This window comes from Marmota flaviventris, chromosome 10 (genome assembly GCF_047511675.1).
Source record: "Marmota flaviventris isolate mMarFla1 chromosome 10, mMarFla1.hap1, whole genome shotgun sequence".
NCBI lineage: Eukaryota > Metazoa > Chordata > Mammalia > Rodentia > Sciuridae > Marmota > Marmota flaviventris.
In genome coordinates, this window is record NC_092507.1 from 117,451,557 (window position 1) to 117,471,909 (window position 20,353).

Below are 20,353 nucleotides of genomic sequence, written 5' to 3' on the forward strand. Positions count from 1 at the left end.
ATTGCAGTTAGATTCTTACCTCATGACACCAGTGATCTCCAGGAGAACCTGGGGCCAAGGTGAGAACCATAGAGTGGAATTTCAAAGTGTGCATTTCAATCATTTTAGACTCAGGTAAACTAGTTGAAACTATGGCAATCTTTCCCATGGGAAAAAAAAACACAAATATTTATTTCCAGATAACACACCTAATACTTGCTTCTGCTTTCATTTCCTCTTGGAGAAGAAAAATCCATCCTCTCTATCTTGCCAAATTCCACATTATACAAAAAAAAAGGAACTGATACCAACACCCCAGCAGCCCAGATTCCTGCTTGGAGTGTGAACCTGCTGGGAAAATTTAAAAGCCTAAAAATAATCAATAAGGAACAAAAGACAAGAGGTAGGAAATAGTTTTAAAAGTTGGGGCTTAGTGGGTTTTTCAGTCCTGGCAGAAACTGGAAATGCACAATGAAAAAGGCCCAAATTCTTTATTTAAGGGGAAAAACAGCAAGAGATTTCAGTGTGGCAAGCTTCCAGAAGAAAACCAGATAAGGACAGGGCTAGGGAGGTTATGCCCACTTCCAGAGGAGGCTGCATTTGACCCTAGGGCTGTGAGCTAAGGTGAGCTGTCAGCTGAATCTGAGCCATCTGCAACTGGTGGGTGCAGGTCAGGAGTTCTCAGAAAAGCAACCCCCTTGTCTTGTGATGGCTCAAACAAACCCACAATTCATACATGGCTTCCCACAAGAAAACCGGCACCCTGCCATAGCGTGTGATGGGAGGGACTGGAACACATAAAAACATCAAGGGGCACATCCTGGCCTTGCTCTGGGTGAGGATGGGGAATCTGTTCCAGATGCCAAAAAATGATGAAAAGCTCAGAGAGAAAAAAAAAATGTGATCGCTTAGGGAGCTCTCCTTCAGCATCTTCATTAATAATTGCTCAAAAACAAAGCTTCATCCTTGGAGCTGTGGCTGGGGCTTAGTGGCAGAGCACTTGCCTAGCATGTGTGAGGCACTGGGTTCAATCCTCAGCACCACATAAGAATAAACAAATAAAATAAAGGCATGCTGTCCATCTACAACTACAAATTTTTTTTTTTTAAACAAAGTTGGTTCTTTCTTCCTTATCTATTAAGATAATGGCAGTAGCTCGGCAGGGTGGTGGTGGTGCATGTTGTAATTCCTGTGACTCAGGAGGAAGACAACATTTGAGGGCCCCTGGGGCAACTTAGCAAAACCCTGTCTCGAAATAAAAATGGCTGGAGGTGTGGCTCAGTGGCAGAGCACCCCTGGGTTCAGCCCTCAGTAGTGCTAAAAGAAAAAGTGACAATAAAATACAATTGCTGTATCTGAGGTTCTTGGCCATGGACCTGACATGCTGTCAGTACTTGACCCACTGCCCCGGGTCAGGCAGAGGAAGGCGCCCAGGCCAGGGCCAGGGTCTGGATGGGAGTGATGACTGAGACCGGGAACAGCAGTCGGTGACAAGTGCATTTAGTTACCACTCAACTAATCCCTGGCATGTGGGTGTGGTGCCAGTGGAGACTGGCAGGGTGGAGCACAGGGGCTGAGGCCCACCAGGGGCAGTGGGTGGAGATGCAGGGCTGGGCACTGGCAGGTGACAATGACCATGGAAGCCAGGGGCACAAGGGCCCGAGGGTGAGGATCAAGATGAGATGATGAGAGGACTGTGGCAAAAGCCTTGGAAGGACCCACATTTGAGAGGTAGAGGAAGAGGAGCCATTGCAGCTGAGCCCACGGAGGACGGCAAGAGGGAGGAGCAGGAGAGTGAGTGTCAGGGAAACTGAGGGGGGAGACGGGGAAGAGCGAGGGAGGTCAGCCGTGCTAAGTGCTGGGGTGCTAGGACCCTGTTCTGCTCGGCTCTTTCACTGCTGTGACTAAAAGGCCCCACCAGCACAATTGTAGAGGAGGAGAAGCTTATTTGGGGGCTCACAGTTTCAGGGGTCTCAGTCCACAGACAGCAGGCTTCATTTCTTGGGGCTCAAGGAAGCAGGAGAGTGTGGTGAAGGGGGGCAGCTCACATGATGATCAGTGAGAGACAGAGATCTCCACTTGCCAAATACAGCTGTAACCCAAAGCCCTCGATGTCACCTCCCCCAGCCACATGCTGCCTGCCTTCATCACCACCCAGTTAATCCCATCAGGTGGTTGATTCACTGGTTGGTAAAGGCTCTCACACCTAATCATCTCTCTGATCGTCCTTGCATTGTCTCACACATGAGCTTTTGGGGGACATGTCACATCCACGCCACAACAGACCTGGTGACCTTACGAGGGGTGGTGGAGAAAGGTCAAGGTGTGAGTGTGTTGGAGGAGGTCAGGAGGTGAGGCTGTGGTGGGGAGGATGGAGATCTCAGTGGAAAGTTGGGATGTGGGGTTAGGAGACATTAAGAAAGAGAGTCCTGAGAATGGTAAAGGGCTGCAGCAAGGAGTGGGGTGACCAGGGGACAAACCAGAGAAAGAGGAAGTACATGCTCCTGAAGCAGCAGGAGGAGGAGAAATGGGAACAACAGGAGCCGACTCTGACCTTCCGCACCAGGAACACATCGTCTGCCGTGGGAACAGGAGAGGAACAGGACAGATGTGAATAACTGCAACTCAGATAAAAGTTAGGAAGTCGGATCGTAAAGGCATCCCTTTCCTGTTTTCTATATTTTTTTCTCTGTGTTTTGCTGAGAATAAGTTGGGGGAGGTTTGGGAGAAGGTGAGAAATAGCACCATGACGAACATGAGGGTTCTGGAGCCAAACTACCTGGATTTGAATCTTAATTCTGATTCTTCACAGCCCAGTGTAGACTTGAGCAAATACTTTATTCTATGTCTCCTTTTCTCATAAGTCAACTGGGGATGATAACACCAGTGTCACAGAGTATTCATGAGGACTAAGTGAGTTAAATCACACAGGATGATTAGACCAGTATATGACATCTGGCAAGTAATCAATAAATGCTATAGTTAATTTATACGGTCTTTCAATATGATCAGTCATGTGTAAAACTGATTGCTGAATGGTTTTAAAGATTGGTTGAGACCAAATATTGAATTTATAACCTGAGAGGTTGACGATTTTGTCAGGCAGCGTGAATGTTATGCAGAGAGGGAAGACTGCAGGGTGCTGAGGCTGTACCTCAGCAGCAGAGCACTCACCTACCACAAGTGACACCCTGGGCTTGGCCTCCAGCACCGCTCATAATAATTACAAGGATAATTATATTTTTTTTCAAAATATACAAAAGAGAGATGGAAGACAGCTGGATCAATCCAAGGTGTATGATTTGCGAGGCACGTGAGAACTCCTGGGTAGAGCTCACAGAAGTCACGGAAAGCTACTACAGTCAAGGTTATAGTTTATTATAACCTCGGAAAGGACACAGATTAAAAGTGACCCCAGGAAACACACATCAGGAAGAGCCCAGGGAAGTACCAGAGTTTCCAGTCATTCTCTCGTCATGGAATCGGACGGGAGAGCATTACCTTCCTGCACCGGTGTGTGATACAGTGAGTGTGCAGTTTGCCAGTCTTGGGTCTTCATGGTCAAAGGTATTATTTGGCCTCCATCATTGTTTTAGTCACTTTTTCACCTCTGTGACCAAAGACCTGACAAGAAAAATTTTAACTCAAAGTCACATCCCCAATAACTCACCTCCTACAGCCACACCCTACGTGCCCACAGTTACCACCCTATCATGGGATTAATGCACTGATTGGGTCGAAACTCTCATCACCCAATGAGTTGACCTCTGAAATTTCTCGCATCATCTCACACATGAGCTTTTGGGAGACAACTTGTATCTGAAGCATAACAAACATGTAGGCATGACTAATTATCCACATGGTCAACCTCAGTCTTCAACCACTTGGAGCTCACCTGATGCCATGTGAACCAAAGTCCCCACTCTAAATTATAGTGTTGGTCTTTGGGACATGGCTAGCTCTCACCCTAAAATAATCTAGTAGGGCCAGCCTCCATCCCAAATTACACTGTTAAACTGTTCGGTGGCCCAAAGCCCTCCAGCCAATCAAAGAAACTCCTTCCAGGTCTGACATTCCAAGAAATAAAACATCACATCCTAAAGGCACAGGGCGGGACCTCACTTTGGGCCAATCCTTTATCCCACCGACCTGGAACCAACACTCTCCGTGGCTGCTGTGGGCTTGTTTACTGGGAATCTGTCCAGCTCTATGGATGTGTGTGAGCGTCTAGATCCCGAGGAATACATCAGAGCTCTTCAGAGTCCCTGTGTACACACATCTCGTATCCAGCTTTTCCTTATAAGCTCTTTGATTATGATTAGCATCAACTGTTATCCTCTCCTGTATACAGCCACAGCCACCAACAACTACTAGTCATCGCTTTCAACAAATGTCCCCTAAGTAAAGGATCTGTCTCAGTGGGGCTACTCCCCTTTAGACCAACTACAGACAGCACTGCGCATGGGGTCTTCCTGGGGACCACTGAGAGGTCAAAGGATGGCAACTCTCTGGAAATGAACCTCTGAAAGAGCCCAGTCCCATCGGCTCCTCAAGCGCCTATTGGACTTGACCGCACCCTGTTATTTTCCAAACTACAGAGGAACTGGAGGATGGGAAATGGGACTAGGACAGGTTGAAACACCAAAAACTCCCTGTTCTTATCAAATGTAAGCTGTTTTTCCTGAATAAATAATTTCTTAGATTGCTGCAAATCAATGACAAATTTGCAGAGTTCTGAAATGGTTCTTCAGGAAGTTAGTAGGTTTTTTTCATTGCTTTCTGGGAGACAAGTTGTGAAAATTCTTCATCATTTTCTGTCCCTCACATTTTGACATCCATATGAAATTACCAGTTTTCACATTAGTGGTAAAGTTCATCTGTGTTTATATTTTCTTCCCTTAATGACGCATAGAAACCACCTACCATTCTGTTATGATTTTAGAATACTTTAGAGAAAGAGCAAAGCAGTTAGGGTCTGACAATCCCCTTCAAGAGCACACCCCTCCTACAGACTCTGGGGCCAAGCCTTGAACACAGGGAGAAACAGACCCAAATGATGGCATAGCCAGAGGTGAGAGTATCTGATCCTCTTTACATCATACTACTTGTTCTTTCCATGACACCTCAGACTTTCCTCTCTTGCGTAATTATTTCTTCATTCTGTGAAAGTCTGTCTGCCCCTCCTCCCAACTTCCCTCAACTAAAATACAGGTTCCAGGAGGGCAGGAACTGTCTGCTTAATACACTACCTGCTGACTGCTTTATTCTGAAGCCCTAAAATAATACCTGACCCAGGTGTATTCATCAGGATAGTTAATACTACCTATTGTAAAAAAAAAAAAAATCTTTACTATTTGACCCAGCTATCCCACTCTTTGGTTTATACCCAAAGGACTTAAAAAACAGCATACTACAGTAACGCAGCCACATCAATGTATATAGCAGCTCAATTCACAATAGTTAAGCTATGGAACCAACCTAGATGCCCTTCAACAGATGAATGGATAAAGAAAATGTGGTACATATACACAATGGAATATTACTTAGCCTTAAAGGAGAATGAAATTGTGGCATTTGCAGGTAAATGGATAAAATTTGCTAAGTGAAATAAGCCAATCCCCAAAAATCAAAGACCAAAAGTTTTCTCTGATAAGCAGATGCTGATCCATAGTGGGGCAGGGGCCGGGGTTGGGGGCGGTGGTAGAATGAAGCAAGAATGAAGGAACTTTGGATTGTGCAGAGGCTATTGAGGGGAGGGATGGGGCTGTGGGGATGGGAAGGCTGCTAGTATGAAACAGACATTATTACCCTATATACATGTAGGATCACACTATTGATGTGACTCAGCACCGTGTACAGCCGGAGGAATGAGAAGTTATGCTCCATTGTGTACAATGAGTCAAAAGGCATGCTGCTATCACGTAAAACTAATTAGAACAAATTTCTTAAAACCCTAGAATCTCATGATTAATACAAAGTGAGCAGCTCTCCTTAAAGTTCACCTTCAAGCAGTGACTCAGGAGGGTTCAGGGCTCTACCATCACGAGGCTCTGCCACACTGAGGTCATTTGCTTGAGCCAGTGAACAGGGAGAAGCACACAGCTCTCAATTGCCCCAGCCAGGAGCTAAGGAATGTCATCATGTTGGCTGATCTGCCCTGCCTACAGGACAGCTAGGAAGGGTCCTCTTCCTGCCTGGCAGGAAGACAAAGGAAAAGATGTGACAAATGTTTTCTCTATTCTTTAGACAGACACGCCACAGAAATCTCTTGAAGGAACTGAATCAATTCACTCTAAAACCATTGAGTCTACTTGGGTTTTGTTCTCCCCCTCCCCCCCATAGACTTGTAACTTTTGTTGTGATTTCTTTCATAATCCCACTTTATGTTTTTGTATGTATTCATGAGACTGTTCAGGTAGACTGTTTCTTTTTGTGGTTGTTGTTCTTTAGATATACATGACAGTATTTTGACATATTGTATACACATGAGTATATCTTTTTCTAACTAGGTTCTCTTTCTTGTTACTGTACCTGATGTGGAGTTTCACTGGTCAGGTAGTCAAATATGAACAGAGGAAAGTTATGTCCAATTCATTCCACTTTCCTATTCCCATCCTTTTCCCTTCCCTTCATTCCCCTTTGTCTAATCCAATGAACTTCTATTCTTCCCTGGACCCTTTATTTTGTGTCAGCATCCACATATCAGAGACAACATTCAGTGTTTGGTTTTGGGGGATGGCTTATTTCACTTAGCATGACAGTCTCCAGTTCCATCCAAATGTCAGCAAATGCCATGACTTCATCCTTCTTTTTGGCTGAGTATTATTCCACTGTGTATATACCACATTTTCTTCATGCATTCATTGTTGAAGAGAACCTAGGTTAGTTCCATAGCTTAGCTATTGTGAATTGAGATGCTATAAACATTAATGTGGCTGTGTCGTTATAGCACGCTGATTTTAAGCCCTCTGGGTATATGCCAAGGAGTGGAATAACTGGGTCAAATGGTGATTCCATTCCAAGTTTTCTGAGGACTCTCCATACTGCTTTGCAGAGTGGTTGCACCAATTTGCAGTCCCACCAGCAATGTATGAGTGTGCCTTTTCCCCCACATCCTTGCCAACATTTATTGTAACTTTTATTCTTGATAATTGTCATTCTGCCTGGAATGAGATAGAATCTCAGTGCAGTTTTAATTTGCATTTTTTTTTCAATTAATAGAGATGGTGAACATTTTTTCATACATTTGTTGACCAATCATATTTCTTCTGTAAAGTGCCTGTTCAGTTCCTTTGCTCATGTATTGATTGGGTTATTTTTGGTTTAGGTGTCAAGTTTTTTGAGTTCTTTATATATGCTGGGAGTGGCAAAGACTTTTTCCCCATTCTGTAGGCTCTCTCTTTATTGATTGCTTCCTTTGTTGGGAAGAAGCTTTTTAGTTTGATACTATCCATTTATTGATTCTTGATTTTACTTCTTGCACTTTAACAGTCTTATTGAGGAAGTCAGTTCCTAAGCAGATATGATAGAGAGTTGGGCTTACATTTTCTTCTAATAGGCACAGGGTCTCAGGTTACATTTTTCTAGGAAATTATCTAATTAAGTGTTTGAATGCATTAGCCCAAAAAAGAACAAGCCAGGTGCGGTGGTGCACACCTGTAACTCCAGCAGCTCAGGAGGCTGAGGCAGGAGGATTGCAAGTTCAAAGCCAACCTCAGCAACTTCAAGATTAAGCAGTTCAGTGAGACCCTGTCTCTAAATAAAATTCAAAATAGGGCTGAGATGTGGCTCAGTGGTGGAGTGCCCCTGAGTTCAATCCCTGGTACCAAAGAAAAAAGAAAGAAAGAAAAAAGAACAAATCCCAAGTAGAGTCTCATGGTTTTAGAGTGAATTGATTCAGTTCCTTCAAATGATATTAATCATCCAGGAATGGGGGCACACATCTGTAATCCCTGTAGCTCAGAAGGCTAAGACAGGAGGATCGCAGGTTCAAGGCCAGCCTCAGCAACTAAGTAAGACCCGAAGAAACTTAGTGAGACCCTCTCTCAAAATAAAAATAGACAGCACTGGAGATATGGCTCAGTGGTCAATTGCCCCTGGAGACTTAACCTAGTGCTCCCCTTCCCCCACCAAAAAAAAAAAAAGGAGAGAGACATTAATGGTGCATCAAGGAGCCTATGTTATTTATCATATTATCACTTTTTACTATCTTTGTCTTCTCTATTATAAAAATATGGAATTATTCAGTTATCTTTTATTAATTTCTATACAACTTGCATAATAGTTGGAAAAGAAAGTTAGTGACTCTTTAATATTCATTGAAATTCACTTCATGGACTCCTAGTAGTAGCACTAGTTAACTTTTCTAAATGTTCCAGGTGCATTTGAAAATAAAATGCAGTATTAAGTGTTTGGGTTTTATCTATTAAATCAATTTGCTTCATTGTGTTGTTTTAACACACTTTAAGAAGATTGTTCTGATTTTTGTTATATTTTTCGATTACTGATATTCAGACTAAAATCTTTCACTGTGTGAATCTGGATCTGTTTTTTCCTCCTTGAAATTCTGTCAATTTTGTGTTCTATCAGGCTGTGTTATTTAAGGTATTTTTTTTATAATTTACCAGAATATTAGAATCACTGCTGATATGATCTCAGTATTCACAACAAAATTCATATGTTGAAACTTAACTCCTGAGATGATGATATTAGGAGCTGGAGGCAGGGGGAGATGATTAGTTCCCAAGGGCAGAACCTTCATAAATGGAATTAGTAAGCTTAGAAAAGCCACATCCACAGCCCTATTTTGCATTTTATTTAGAGACAGGGTCTCACTGAGTTGCTAAGTGCCTTGCTTTTGATGAGGCTGGCTTTGAACCAGGAATCCTCATGTCTCAGCCTCCCAAGCTGCTGGGATGAGAGGTGTGCGCCACTGCACTTGGCCAAACTGATAGTTTTGAATACGGTTTTTAATATTATGCTGGACCTCTTGCTAACAAACCTGTTTGACTCTCAAAGACAAAAAGGAGGCTGACCTTATTTCGGGGCCAGCAGGGCTGCAGCGGGCTGAGGGTCCCTAGCAGAGGCTGGAGAGGGCTGTCCTCCTGATGCTTTTTTATGTCTTGTATCAGATCTTCCCACATTCGCCCAGCTGCCCCCAAGGGGAGAGAGGGAACATGACACACCCTGTTAACCAAGTGCCTCCTTCTCCGGCCAAGAGCAGAGCTGAAGCAGTTTCCTTAAGAAGGCAACCCCATTGTGGCTGTGGCTCAGCGGGAGAGCGCTCACCTAGCAAGTGCGAGGGCCTGGGTTCGATTCTCAGCACCACAAAAAATAAAGAAATAAAATAAAGGTATTGCAATCATCTACAACTAAAAAATAAATATTAAAAAATGCAACCCCATTGGGACTGAGGGGATGGGGAAGACGGTAGAGTGAGACAGACGGTATGTCCCTATAGATACATGTATGATGATGTGACTCTATGTCATGTAGAGCCAGAGGAATGAGAACTTGTGCTCCATTTGTGTGCAATGTGTCAACATGCATTCCACTGCCATCTATAACTAATTAGAACAAATTTTAAAAAATAGAAAGGAGACCAGCAGACTAGAAGAAGGGGATCAGGGGGAGGGGGAGGGAAAGGGGAATGAAATTGATTCAATTATGCTGTTTTATTGTGTGCCCATATGAGTAGATCATAGCAAGTCAAACTGTCATATAAAATTATAATACGCCATTTAAAAAGGAAAAAAAATGCAACCCCAGTCTGGGGAGTCCAGAGTCATTCTCAGGAAAAGAGAAAGTTGAGAAGGACCTGAAATAATATGGATTCCTCTTCCCAGTCCACGGGATGATGGGTTTGCAGGAGTTTGAGGCTTAAGTCCAGGTTAGCACAGGAAGCCGGAAAGGCCACTCTGGCTCTGGTGTCTAATGTGCACAAGAAACTCCCCCAACACACACACACACACACACACACACACACACACTTAGCTCCAGAGAAACCCTACACAAGGAAAGGAAGGAAAACCTAGAAAGGAAGTTGGGCTCCCACTCGCCACGCTGCCTCCATCAGCCCCAATTCAGCGGCAGGACCCATCTTCACCCCCTCCGCTGGGGCAAGTCAGCACCTCTTCACGGTGCCCACACCTGGACCTGGGGTCTCAGAATGGCAAGAGTGACGCAGCAGAGGTGGCGAGGCTCTGCCAGCTGCAGAGTCGGGCAAGGTTCTCTTTGGGAAGGCTTCTGAAAGGGAGGGGTCAGAAGCCACAGCAGTGACAGAGGAAGAACCCTGGCTGGATGGCACCAGAGCTCTGAGTGTGAAGGCAGCTTGGGAAGGTGGCAGGAGAAGTGACAGGGCCACATGAGCCCACAGAGGTAGAGATGACCACCAGGTCAGGCTCATGCAGACCAGTGGCATCTCGAGCTGGACTGAAGTCAGAGGAAGTAGGTATCCACAGGTGTCAGGTGCAGAGTGCAGGTGTCTCCCTAATGCTGGGTTCTCCTCCCTCCTCCTAATAAGTCATCTTCAAGGCCTGGCCTGGTCTCTGGACCACGCTGTAAACACTGGTGCAGGGCCCCTTTCCTTCCAGATGTTTCTCATCAATATCCTGAGAATACAAGAAAGAGGGTTCTCAGAGCAGCTTGAGGACAGAGTGGCTCCAGAGAGACCAGAAGACAATTGACGCCCATTAACATGAATAGCTTAAGCCAGGGATGGGGGAGCACAAGTGTGGTCCCAAAACTTGGGAAGCTGAGGCAGGAGTATTGCAGGTTCTAGGCCATCCTCAGCAAATCAGTGAGACTATGTCTTGAAATTTAAAAAATTTAAACCCCAGGGGGATGGGGGTTACTAGGGGTGAACCCAGAAGTGCTCTACTGCTGAGCCACAGACCCAGTCCCTCCTTGGCATCTCTTAATCCAATCAAGTCAACAATTCAAATTAACCATGACACCAACCCATAAATTTTAACACTCTAAACATAAAAAGAGGTAAAAAGGATAGAGACAGCACAGCAGATACCTGGCTTTGGGCAGGCAGCCCAGGGCTGGGTGCCATGAGACCTGGCTGGTCACCACTCACAGTTTTCACCTTCCACTTGCCCTTCAGAGAATCCTGTGCCGCCAGCTGTGCATAGACTGCATCGTCCTTGGCCCTGGGGTCCTCTGGCAATCCTGCATCTGAGTCTTGACAGACTGGAGCTTGATTCTGTGCCAGGGAAACCTCCAACCCTAAACACACACACACACACACACACACACTTACACTCACACACACTCAGATACACACACTCACACACTTCCACTCACACTCACACACTCCAACACACTCTCACACTCACACTCTCACACTCTCACACTCCAACACATACATGCACTCACACTCTCACACACTCTTACACTCACACACTCACACCCACACGCGCACTTACACTCATACACACTCTCACACACTCACACACTCTCACACATGCACTTATACACATACACTTTTACACACAAACACACACTCATATTCACATACACACTCACTCACACACTCAAACTCACACTCACTAACACACATACTTACACTCTCACACTCACAACACTCACTTTTACACACACTCACTCCACTCTCACACATGCACTTACACACTCTCACACACTCGCACTCACACACTAAAACACACACTCATACTTACACTATCACACACACTCACTTTCACACACTCACTCTCACACGCACACACTGTAATACACACTCACACTCACTGCAACACACACACTCACTTACACACACTGATTGTAACACACACTCACAATCTAACACACAAGCACTCACACACACAGTCACACTCACATATGCAATTATACTCATACACACACTCTCACATGCACTTACACTCACACACTTTAATACACACACTAACACACATTGTCATATATACACTCACATTCTCTCACACTCACACACACAAACACACACTAACACACACTCACACTCACACACTAACACACACTCGTACTTACACTATCACACTCACACTCACACTCACACATGCACTTAAACTCATACACACTCTTACACACTCACACTCACACACTCATAATTACACTCTCACACACTCACACTCATACGCACACACACTCACTCACACACTTACACTCACACTCACACACTCACTAAAACACACAATCATACTTACACACTCACACTCACACTCACTCACTTTCACACACAATCACTCTCACATTCACACACATGGACTCCCACTTACATTCACACATGCACTTACATTCACACATTCACTGGAGCTTGATTCTGTGCCAAGGAAACCTACAACCCTACACACACAGACACACACACACACTTACACTCATACACACTCAGACATACACTCACACTCTCACACACACTCACACTCTAACACACATGAACTCACACACGCACTTACACTCACACACATGCACATACACTCATACACACTCTCACACACTCATAAACACTAACACATACACACACTCTCACACACACACACACTCACACACACAGCCAGGAACCCAAGGCCATCATGGCTACACACATCATCCCCTCTACAAGGCCACTTCCTGCCATTAAAATGCAGGAGGAAGGAAGTCCAGGATCCAAGGGGAGAGGGGAGACATCTGGACCCAGAAAGGTAAGTGCAACCTGCCTCTCTCCATCTCCATCTCCATCTTGTTCTTCTTCTTCTTCTTCTTCTCCTTCTCTCGTAAGTGCCAAAGGAACAGGAACCCTCCGACTCCCAGGATGAAAAACCCAGCCAGGAAGGCCCCTATGGCGCCTCTCGTGTGGCCAGCTGTGGGCGCTCATTTCCAGAGCGTTAAGAAAACAAGAGAGTTAAGAGACGATACAGCATAAGAGAAGCTGACACACCCATTTCCAGGGGAGGTGGAGAAGGCGCAGGTGTCAGGAGGGCCTGGTGCAGAAGCCGCAGAGGGAGGGCCTGGCAGGTCGACTCATTCAAGCAGTGGCCCAGGTCCTTTGGGGTGCAGGGGAGACAGGGATGAGCAAGGTGGGGTCTGTGAACAAGTCATCACCAGGAAGAGACAGAAGCTCTCAATCACCAGGTGAAGGAACTCACTGCAGAGAGGTTGACCCATGTCCAAGGTCTCCAGTGAGACCCCCAAGGACATGCGCAGTCACCTGTGTGTGGGGAGTGGCAGGAGTTTCACAGATACTCAGTGTGGCAGGAGCGTCCTGCAGGGGAGGGACAGCACAGGAGGCAGGGCTAGGTGGGGAGGCCCGGGAGGCAGCCGTGAGGCCAGGAGGTTTGGTGGGCCATGTTGAACTTCCTCTGAGACTCCAGGGTGGAGGGGAGTGTGCACATGACCAGGGGTGGTGACTGCACTGACCAGTCAGGCTCCTCCAGCAGCCCCCGGAGGAAGACTGAGAGAGGACGGGGTGCACACGGGTCCCAGGCATTCGGGTTCAGTGAGACACCTACTGGGCACAAACTGCCCAGAACTGAGCCTGACACCTGGGCTAAGAGGAGAGAAGGATGTGTCCCCTGCCCTCATGGTGTCCCACTCAGGGTGGACTCAGACCCAGAAAGGGATCTTTCCACTCAGGGGGAATGGCCGTGGGCAGCTCCTTAAAGAGGCTGCGCCTTCAGAGCCAGCAGTGGCTTCACACATTAGGGAAGGTCAGCAAGCAGCTGTGTCCCTGTGTGTATGAGGCCACCATTGGGGACACAGGACATTCTAAACCCTACATCCTATGGGGACTAAGTGGAGGTCGACCCCAGAGATGACACAAACAAAGGCCACAATCCGATCTGTTTTTTCAAAGATGACACTGGACACAGGGCATGGGGATGGGGCAAGACAGGTCCTGGAAGACTGCCCCTGGCCCAGGGGGAAGGGCATGGAGGTGAGGGATATTTAAAGACAGTTGTGAGCTGGATGCAACCCAACACTTCTGGATTGGAGTGACCAAGGGAAGGCAGTGCTGTTCATAAACACAGCAGCAAAAAAGCCAAGGACTCTGGGGCTCCAGAGCCACCTGAGCCCCTCCCTGTGCCCCTCCCTCCTGCAGGTGCACTCACCTGGGCTACAGAGGTCAAGGAGCTCTAAGGTGGCATTTTTCTGGTCCACTGGGTTGCTGAGGACACAGGTGAGGCTGACATTGGGCTGGCTCGGTGGCAGGCTCAAGGCCAGGGTCCAAGGGTTGGGGGGTCCTGGTGCCCCTCTCTGCTCCAGCTCACTGGGGGGACCCTGGACCTCCCAGGTTACATTCAGGACCTCTACAGCCTCTCGGGCCCCACACTCCAGAGTGACATTGCACCAGCTGGGCGTGATGGACGCTGACGTGGTCCAGATCTGGGCAAGGGGCACAGGATCTGAGGAAGGAGGGGACAAAAGGAGACAGCCTCACACATGCCACACATTGTCCTCCAGTGTCTCACTGACCAGAGGCAGGAGCCCTAGGAGGAAGCTTGGAGCACATTACAAATAAAGCACAATGTCCCCAGAGCTACATGTTGACAAGTGACAGCAGCCACTTTATTAAGCTCATGTGATCTCACTAGATGAAAGAAGTCTAAACTTTTTTTACCATGAGAAAATGATGGCTGAATCCCAGTTTTTAAGGACCATTATTCCTAGAAGATAGGGGTCTTCTGGAAGGGAAGGAAGAGTGGGACAGAAGAGCTTGTCTGGGGCCAGGGTCCTGTGTCCTGGGTCTTCAGCTGAGACAGTGCCTGGGACTGCACAGCCTGATTGGGGCAGGACACCAGGCAAGCTCTGGGAGGAACCAGAAAGCTCAGGTCAAAACAGGAGTCATTGTGGGAGATACCGTGGCTGCAACAGAGAGCACAGCTCTGCAGACAGTTAGAACATGACCCTGAGTGTGTGCTCCCAACTGGAGGAGAAAGGTCAGATCCACAGGCCAGTCTGGAAATCACACAGGACCTGCACCTGGAGTCCACTCCCTGCAGAGGGACTGCCCTAGGCAGAGAGGGACTGTGGGGACCCTAGAGTTGGCAAAACGGATCTCCTGTGATGTGCAGCAGCATCACTTCTCCTACCCTATCAAGGCTTGCAGAGCAGGATTTGTGGGGTCTGTGGAAGTGAGGCTGGCCTCTCACTGGCCACTCCCTGCAAGGATTGGGGACGGTGAACTAGATATGTGTGGATTCCACATCTTTATCCTCAGAACCTGTGAATATGCTAAGTTATGAGAAAAAGAACTGAGCTTTAAATAAGTTTATCTGAAGAAGCATCAACTATGGCACACTAAGGATGTCCTAATGAGATGAGTTTATCAAATTGCCAGGGCTGGAAGTAGGGGAGAGGGAATAGAATTCTAAAGAAACAAAATTGTAAATGTTTAAAATTATCAAACAAAATAGTAAAAGCTAGATGGCTTTTAGGATGAAGAACCCAGGAAGAGCCTGATACTGATTGCACATCAAACACCTACCATGCAAAATATCGGGGAACACTTTACCATGGAGAACAGAGTAGCCATATAATTGATGGACCACTTTTAAAACTGCTGCAACTTGAGATTCCAAGATGGCCACGAATAGAGTGCATCACACCCCGTGTACTGCAACACTGTGCAGGTGAATAACGAGTTAGAACGACAAAAAGCTATCTTGTCAGGAATTTACAGCAAAATCGGGGTGCACCAAAACCTAGAGGAAGGATTTCCATCACCGAGGACCGGTTATTGAGTCTCAAACGTGAGCCAACTGTGCGACTGGAGATCCAGGCTGACTGATCAGCCGCTCGCCATGCAGCCCGCTCCATGGCTACAGACGGTGGAGCGCCGCCGAGAAGCGACCAGCAAGCAGAGAGAAACGGTGCTACGGATTCTGTGGAGTCCTGCCGGCTGTGCCCTCACTGATCTCCAGGCTGAGTCCGGGGTTTGAGACAGGAAAGAAGAGGTCCAGTTCTATCCCCCACAACGGAAAGTCCACCAAGGAAGCCAGCGGCCACCATCTTGGAGAGCTGACGTCATCACCGCCAGTTTCCGACAGATTGCAACAATAAAACAGGTGTGTGTTACTCAGCCCATCTCCCATACAGCGGGGAATTCACATAAAATCTCTCCCAGGCTTTCCGGGGGAGGGATTATCAGAATGAGCCTGCATAGAGACGCGGGGAAAGGTAGAGACACCTGACCTCCAACTCCCCCTCCCATCAGCATCGAAAACGAAACCTGTCTTGCCAGCTCTGGGGGAGGGGCAAGTGGAAAAAATCAAAACAATAGGGTGCCAATTCCCAATAGCCACCCTCCACACCCAGCAAACCGCAGGCCCAGAGTACAGTTTGAACTGCCGAGAGGCATCACACAGGGGAAGGCCAGGCTAGCAGGAGAAGCCAGGGGACTAGAGAACGGGCCCTCGTGACTGGGCAGCTAGAGACCGCCCGCCCGCTGGCGACCACCCACCCGCTGCCCGCGCGACTGGGCAGCTGGAGACCACCCGCCCGCCGGCGACCGCCCGCGGCCCCTGCGACTGGGCAACTGGAGACCAACCGCCTGCCCGCCGGCGACCGGGCAGCTAGACCCCGAGGTGTGGCCCAGCAGGTACGGCGCAGAGACTCTAGGAAGCGGTCTATAGCCAGGCCTTCATGAAGTAGACAACCGGGAGCTGAAACCAACCAGAGACAGACCAGTCCCACCCCTCCCTTTGGACACCACGGCAAGGAGCCTGGGGCCCGCCATAGCAGAGAGGTGACGTCACCGGAGTTCGGCCAACGGAATTCCTTCCCAGCAGAATCCACTTTAGCAGGAGAGAGCAGAAACACAGCAATCAAACAGAGCTGGAAAGTAACGTGAACAACATGAAAAAACAAGAGAATAAAGGATTACAAACAATGCAGGACAACTTAAATCTACAGGAGGACCTAGAAGCATCAGAAACATGGATAGGGAAAGAATTCAAGGCATACCTAACTCAGATGGAATGGAATATTAGAGAAGACATGAGACAGCAAGTCCAAGCAATGAAAGTATATTTTGAAAACGAATTAAACAAACAAATTCAAATGGCAAAGAACGAGCTTTACCAGGAGATAGAGATTTTAAAACAAAAATCAAACAGTAACCTTGAAATGCAGGAAACTATAAACCAAATTAAAAACTCAAATGAGAATATTACAAATAGACTAGATCAAGTAGAAGTCAGAACATCAGATAATGAAGACAAAGTTTATCAACTTGAAAAGAATATAGTCAACACAGAAAGGATGCTTAAATCTCAAGAGCAGTCTATTCAAGAGATATGGGATCTCATCAAAAAACCAAACTTGAGAGTCATCAGGATAGAACAAGGTATAGAGGTTCAAACCAAAGGAATGGACAACCTATTAAATGAAATAATTCTAGAAAACTTCCCAGAGATGAAAGATGGAATGATTCGCCAAATCCTGGAAGCTTACAGGACCCCAAACATTCAAAACCATAATAGACCAACTCCAAGACATATAATTATGAAGATAGCCAACATAAAGAACAAGGAGAGAATATTAAAAGCTACGAGAGAAAGGAGGCAGATTACATTCAGGGGTAAACCAATGAGGTTAACGACTGATTTTTCATCACAGACTTTGAAAGCGAGAAGATCCTGGAACAATGTATTTCAAACGCTGAAAAATAATGGATTCCAACCAAGAATACTGTATCCAGCAAAATTAAGCTTCAGATTTGACAATGAAATTAAAATATTTCATGATAAACAAAAGCTAAAAGAATTCACAGCCAGAAAACCAGCACTGCAAAGCATTTTGAGCAAAATACTACAAGAAGAGGAATTGAAAAATAGCGCCCAAAACTAACAGTGGGAGGTATCTCAGTAAAGGGAGAAAAACAACCAAAGAGGAAAAACTAGCCAAACTAAAATAAATAAATAAATAAACATGACTGGAAGTACAAACCATATTTCAATTGTAACCTTAAATGTTAATGACCTAAATTCACCAATCAAGAGACATAGGCTAGTAACCTGGATTAAAAAAACAAATCCAACAATATGCTGCCTTCAGGAGACACATATGATAGGAAAAGACACACACAGGCTGAAGGTGAAAGGTTGGGAAAAATCATACCACTCACATGGCCCTCAGAAGCAAGCAGGAGTGGCCATACTCATATCGAATAAAATCAACTTCAAACCTAAGTTAATCAAAAGGGATAAAGAAGGACACTATATACTGTTAAAAGGAACCATCCACCAACAAGACATAACAATTATCAATTTGTATGCAACAAACAATGGTGCTGCAACGTTCATAAAACAAACTCTCCTCAAGTTCAAGAGTCAAATAGACCACAACACAATAATTATGGGTGACTTCAACACACCGCTCTCGCCATTGGACAGATCCTCCAGACAAAAGCTGAATAAAGAAACTATAGAACTCAATAACACAATCAATAACCTAGACTTAACCGACAGATATAGAATATATCAATCATCATCAAGTGGATACACGTTCTTCTCAGCAGCACATGGATCCTACTCAAAGATAGACCATATATTATGCCATAGGGCAACTCTTAGTAAAGATAAAGGTGTGGAGATAATACCATGCACCATATCTGATCATAATGGAATGAAACTGGAAATCAATGATAAAAGAAGGAAGGAAAAATCCTGCATCACCTGGAAAATGAAGAATATGTTACTGAATGATCAATGGGTTACAGAAGACATAAAGGAGGAATTTAAAAATTCTTAGAGATAAATGACAATACAGACACAACATACCGGAATCTATGGGACACAATGAAAGCAGTTTTTAGAGGGAAATTCATTTCCTGGAGTTCTTTCCTCAAAAAAAGAAAAAACCAACAAATAAATGAACTCACACTACACCTCAAAACCCTAGAAAAGGAAGAGCAAAACAACAGCAAATGTAGTAGAAGACAAGAAATAATTAAAATCAGAGCAGAAATCAACGAAATTGAAACAAAAAAAACCATTGGAAAAAATTGATAAAACTAAAAGTTGATTCTTTGAAAAAATAAATAAGATCGACAGGCCCTTAGCCATGCTAACGAAGAGAAGAAGAGAGAGAACTCAAATTACTAACATACGGGATGAAAAAGGCAATATCACAACAGACACTACAGAAATACAGAAGATAATTAGAAAGTATTTTGAAACCCTATATTCCAATAAAATAGAAGATAGTGAAGATATCGATAAATTTCTTAAGTCATACGATCTGCCCAGATTGAGTCAGGAAGACACACACAATCTAAACAGACCAATAACAAAGGAAGAAATAGAAGAAGCCATCAAAAGACTACCAACCAAGAAAAGCCATGGACCAGATGGGTATACAGCGGAGTTCTACAAAACCTTCAAAGAAGAATTAATACCAATACTTTTCAAGCTATTTCAAGAAATAGAAAAAGAAGGAGCTCTTCCAAATTCACTCTATGAGGCCAACATCACCCTGATCCCAAAACCAGACAAAGACACTTCAAAGAAAGAAAACTACAGACCAATATCTCTAATGAACTTGGATGTGAAAATTCTCAATAAAATCCTGGCAAATTGAATACAAAAGCATATCAAAAAAATTGTGCACCATGATCAAGTAGGATTCATCCCTGGGATGCAAGGTTGGTTCAATATACAGAAATCAATAAATGCTATTCACCACATCAATAGACTTAAAGATAAGAACCATATGATCATCTCGATAGATGCAGAAAAAGCATTCAACAAAGTACAGCATCCCTTTATGTTCAAAACACTAGAAAAACTAGGGATAACAGGAACATACCTCAACATTGTAAAAGCTATATATGCTAAACCTCAGGCTAGCATCATCCTAAATGGAGAAAAACTGAAGGTATTCCCTCTAAAATCTGGAACAAGACAGGGATGCCCTCTCTCACCACTTCTATTCAATTTAGTTCTTGAAATACTAGCCAGAGCAATTAGACAGACAAAAGAAATTAAAGGCATAAAAATAGGAAAAGAAGAACTTAAATTATCACTATTTGCGGATGATATGATAATATATCTAACAGACCCAAAAGGGTCTACAATGAAACTGTTAGAGTTAATAAATGAATTCAGCAAAGTGGCAGGATATAAAATCAACACGCATAAATCAAAGGCATTCCTGTATATCAGCAACAAAACTTCTGAAATGGAAATGAGGAAAACCACTCCATTCACAATATCCTCAAAGAAAATAAGATACTTGGGAATCAACCTAACAAAAGAGGTGAAAGATTTATACAATGAAAACTACAGAACCCTAAAGAGAGAGATAGAAGAAGATTTTAGAAGATGGAAAAATGTACCCTGAAAAAAAAGAAAAAAGAAAAATGTACCCTGTTCATGGATAGGCAGAACTAACATCATCAAAATGGCGATATTAC

At 45.1% G+C, this 20,353-nt stretch overlaps 1 protein-coding gene and 1 non-coding gene across 10 annotated transcripts in view; one reads left to right on the forward strand and one right to left on the reverse strand.

Moving 5' to 3' along the window:
* Nucleotides 1-3,336: 3,336 nt before the first annotated feature.
* Nucleotides 3,337-20,353, reverse strand: part of LOC114081927 (CD48 antigen-like) — a 33,807-nt gene continuing 16,790 nt past the window's right edge. For 5 of the 9 annotated variants that reach the window (XM_071618306.1, XM_071618310.1, XM_071618308.1 and 2 more), the window contains 4 exons: nt 14,049-14,342; nt 12,657-12,809; nt 11,003-11,211; nt 9,635-10,589 (listed from right to left, as the gene is read on the reverse strand). In XM_071618306.1, coding sequence (XP_071474407.1) covers nt 10,494-10,589; nt 11,003-11,211; nt 12,657-12,809; nt 14,049-14,342 — 752 coding nt within the window. In that variant the 3' untranslated portion in view covers nt 9,635-10,493. The other 4 variants (XR_011708946.1, XM_071618305.1, XM_071618304.1 and 1 more) reach the window with 4 other exon arrangements.
* Trnaa-agc (transfer RNA alanine (anticodon AGC)) lies at nt 9,237-9,309 on the forward strand. Its single transcript has one exon. It is a non-coding gene; the product is annotated as a tRNA-Ala (tRNA).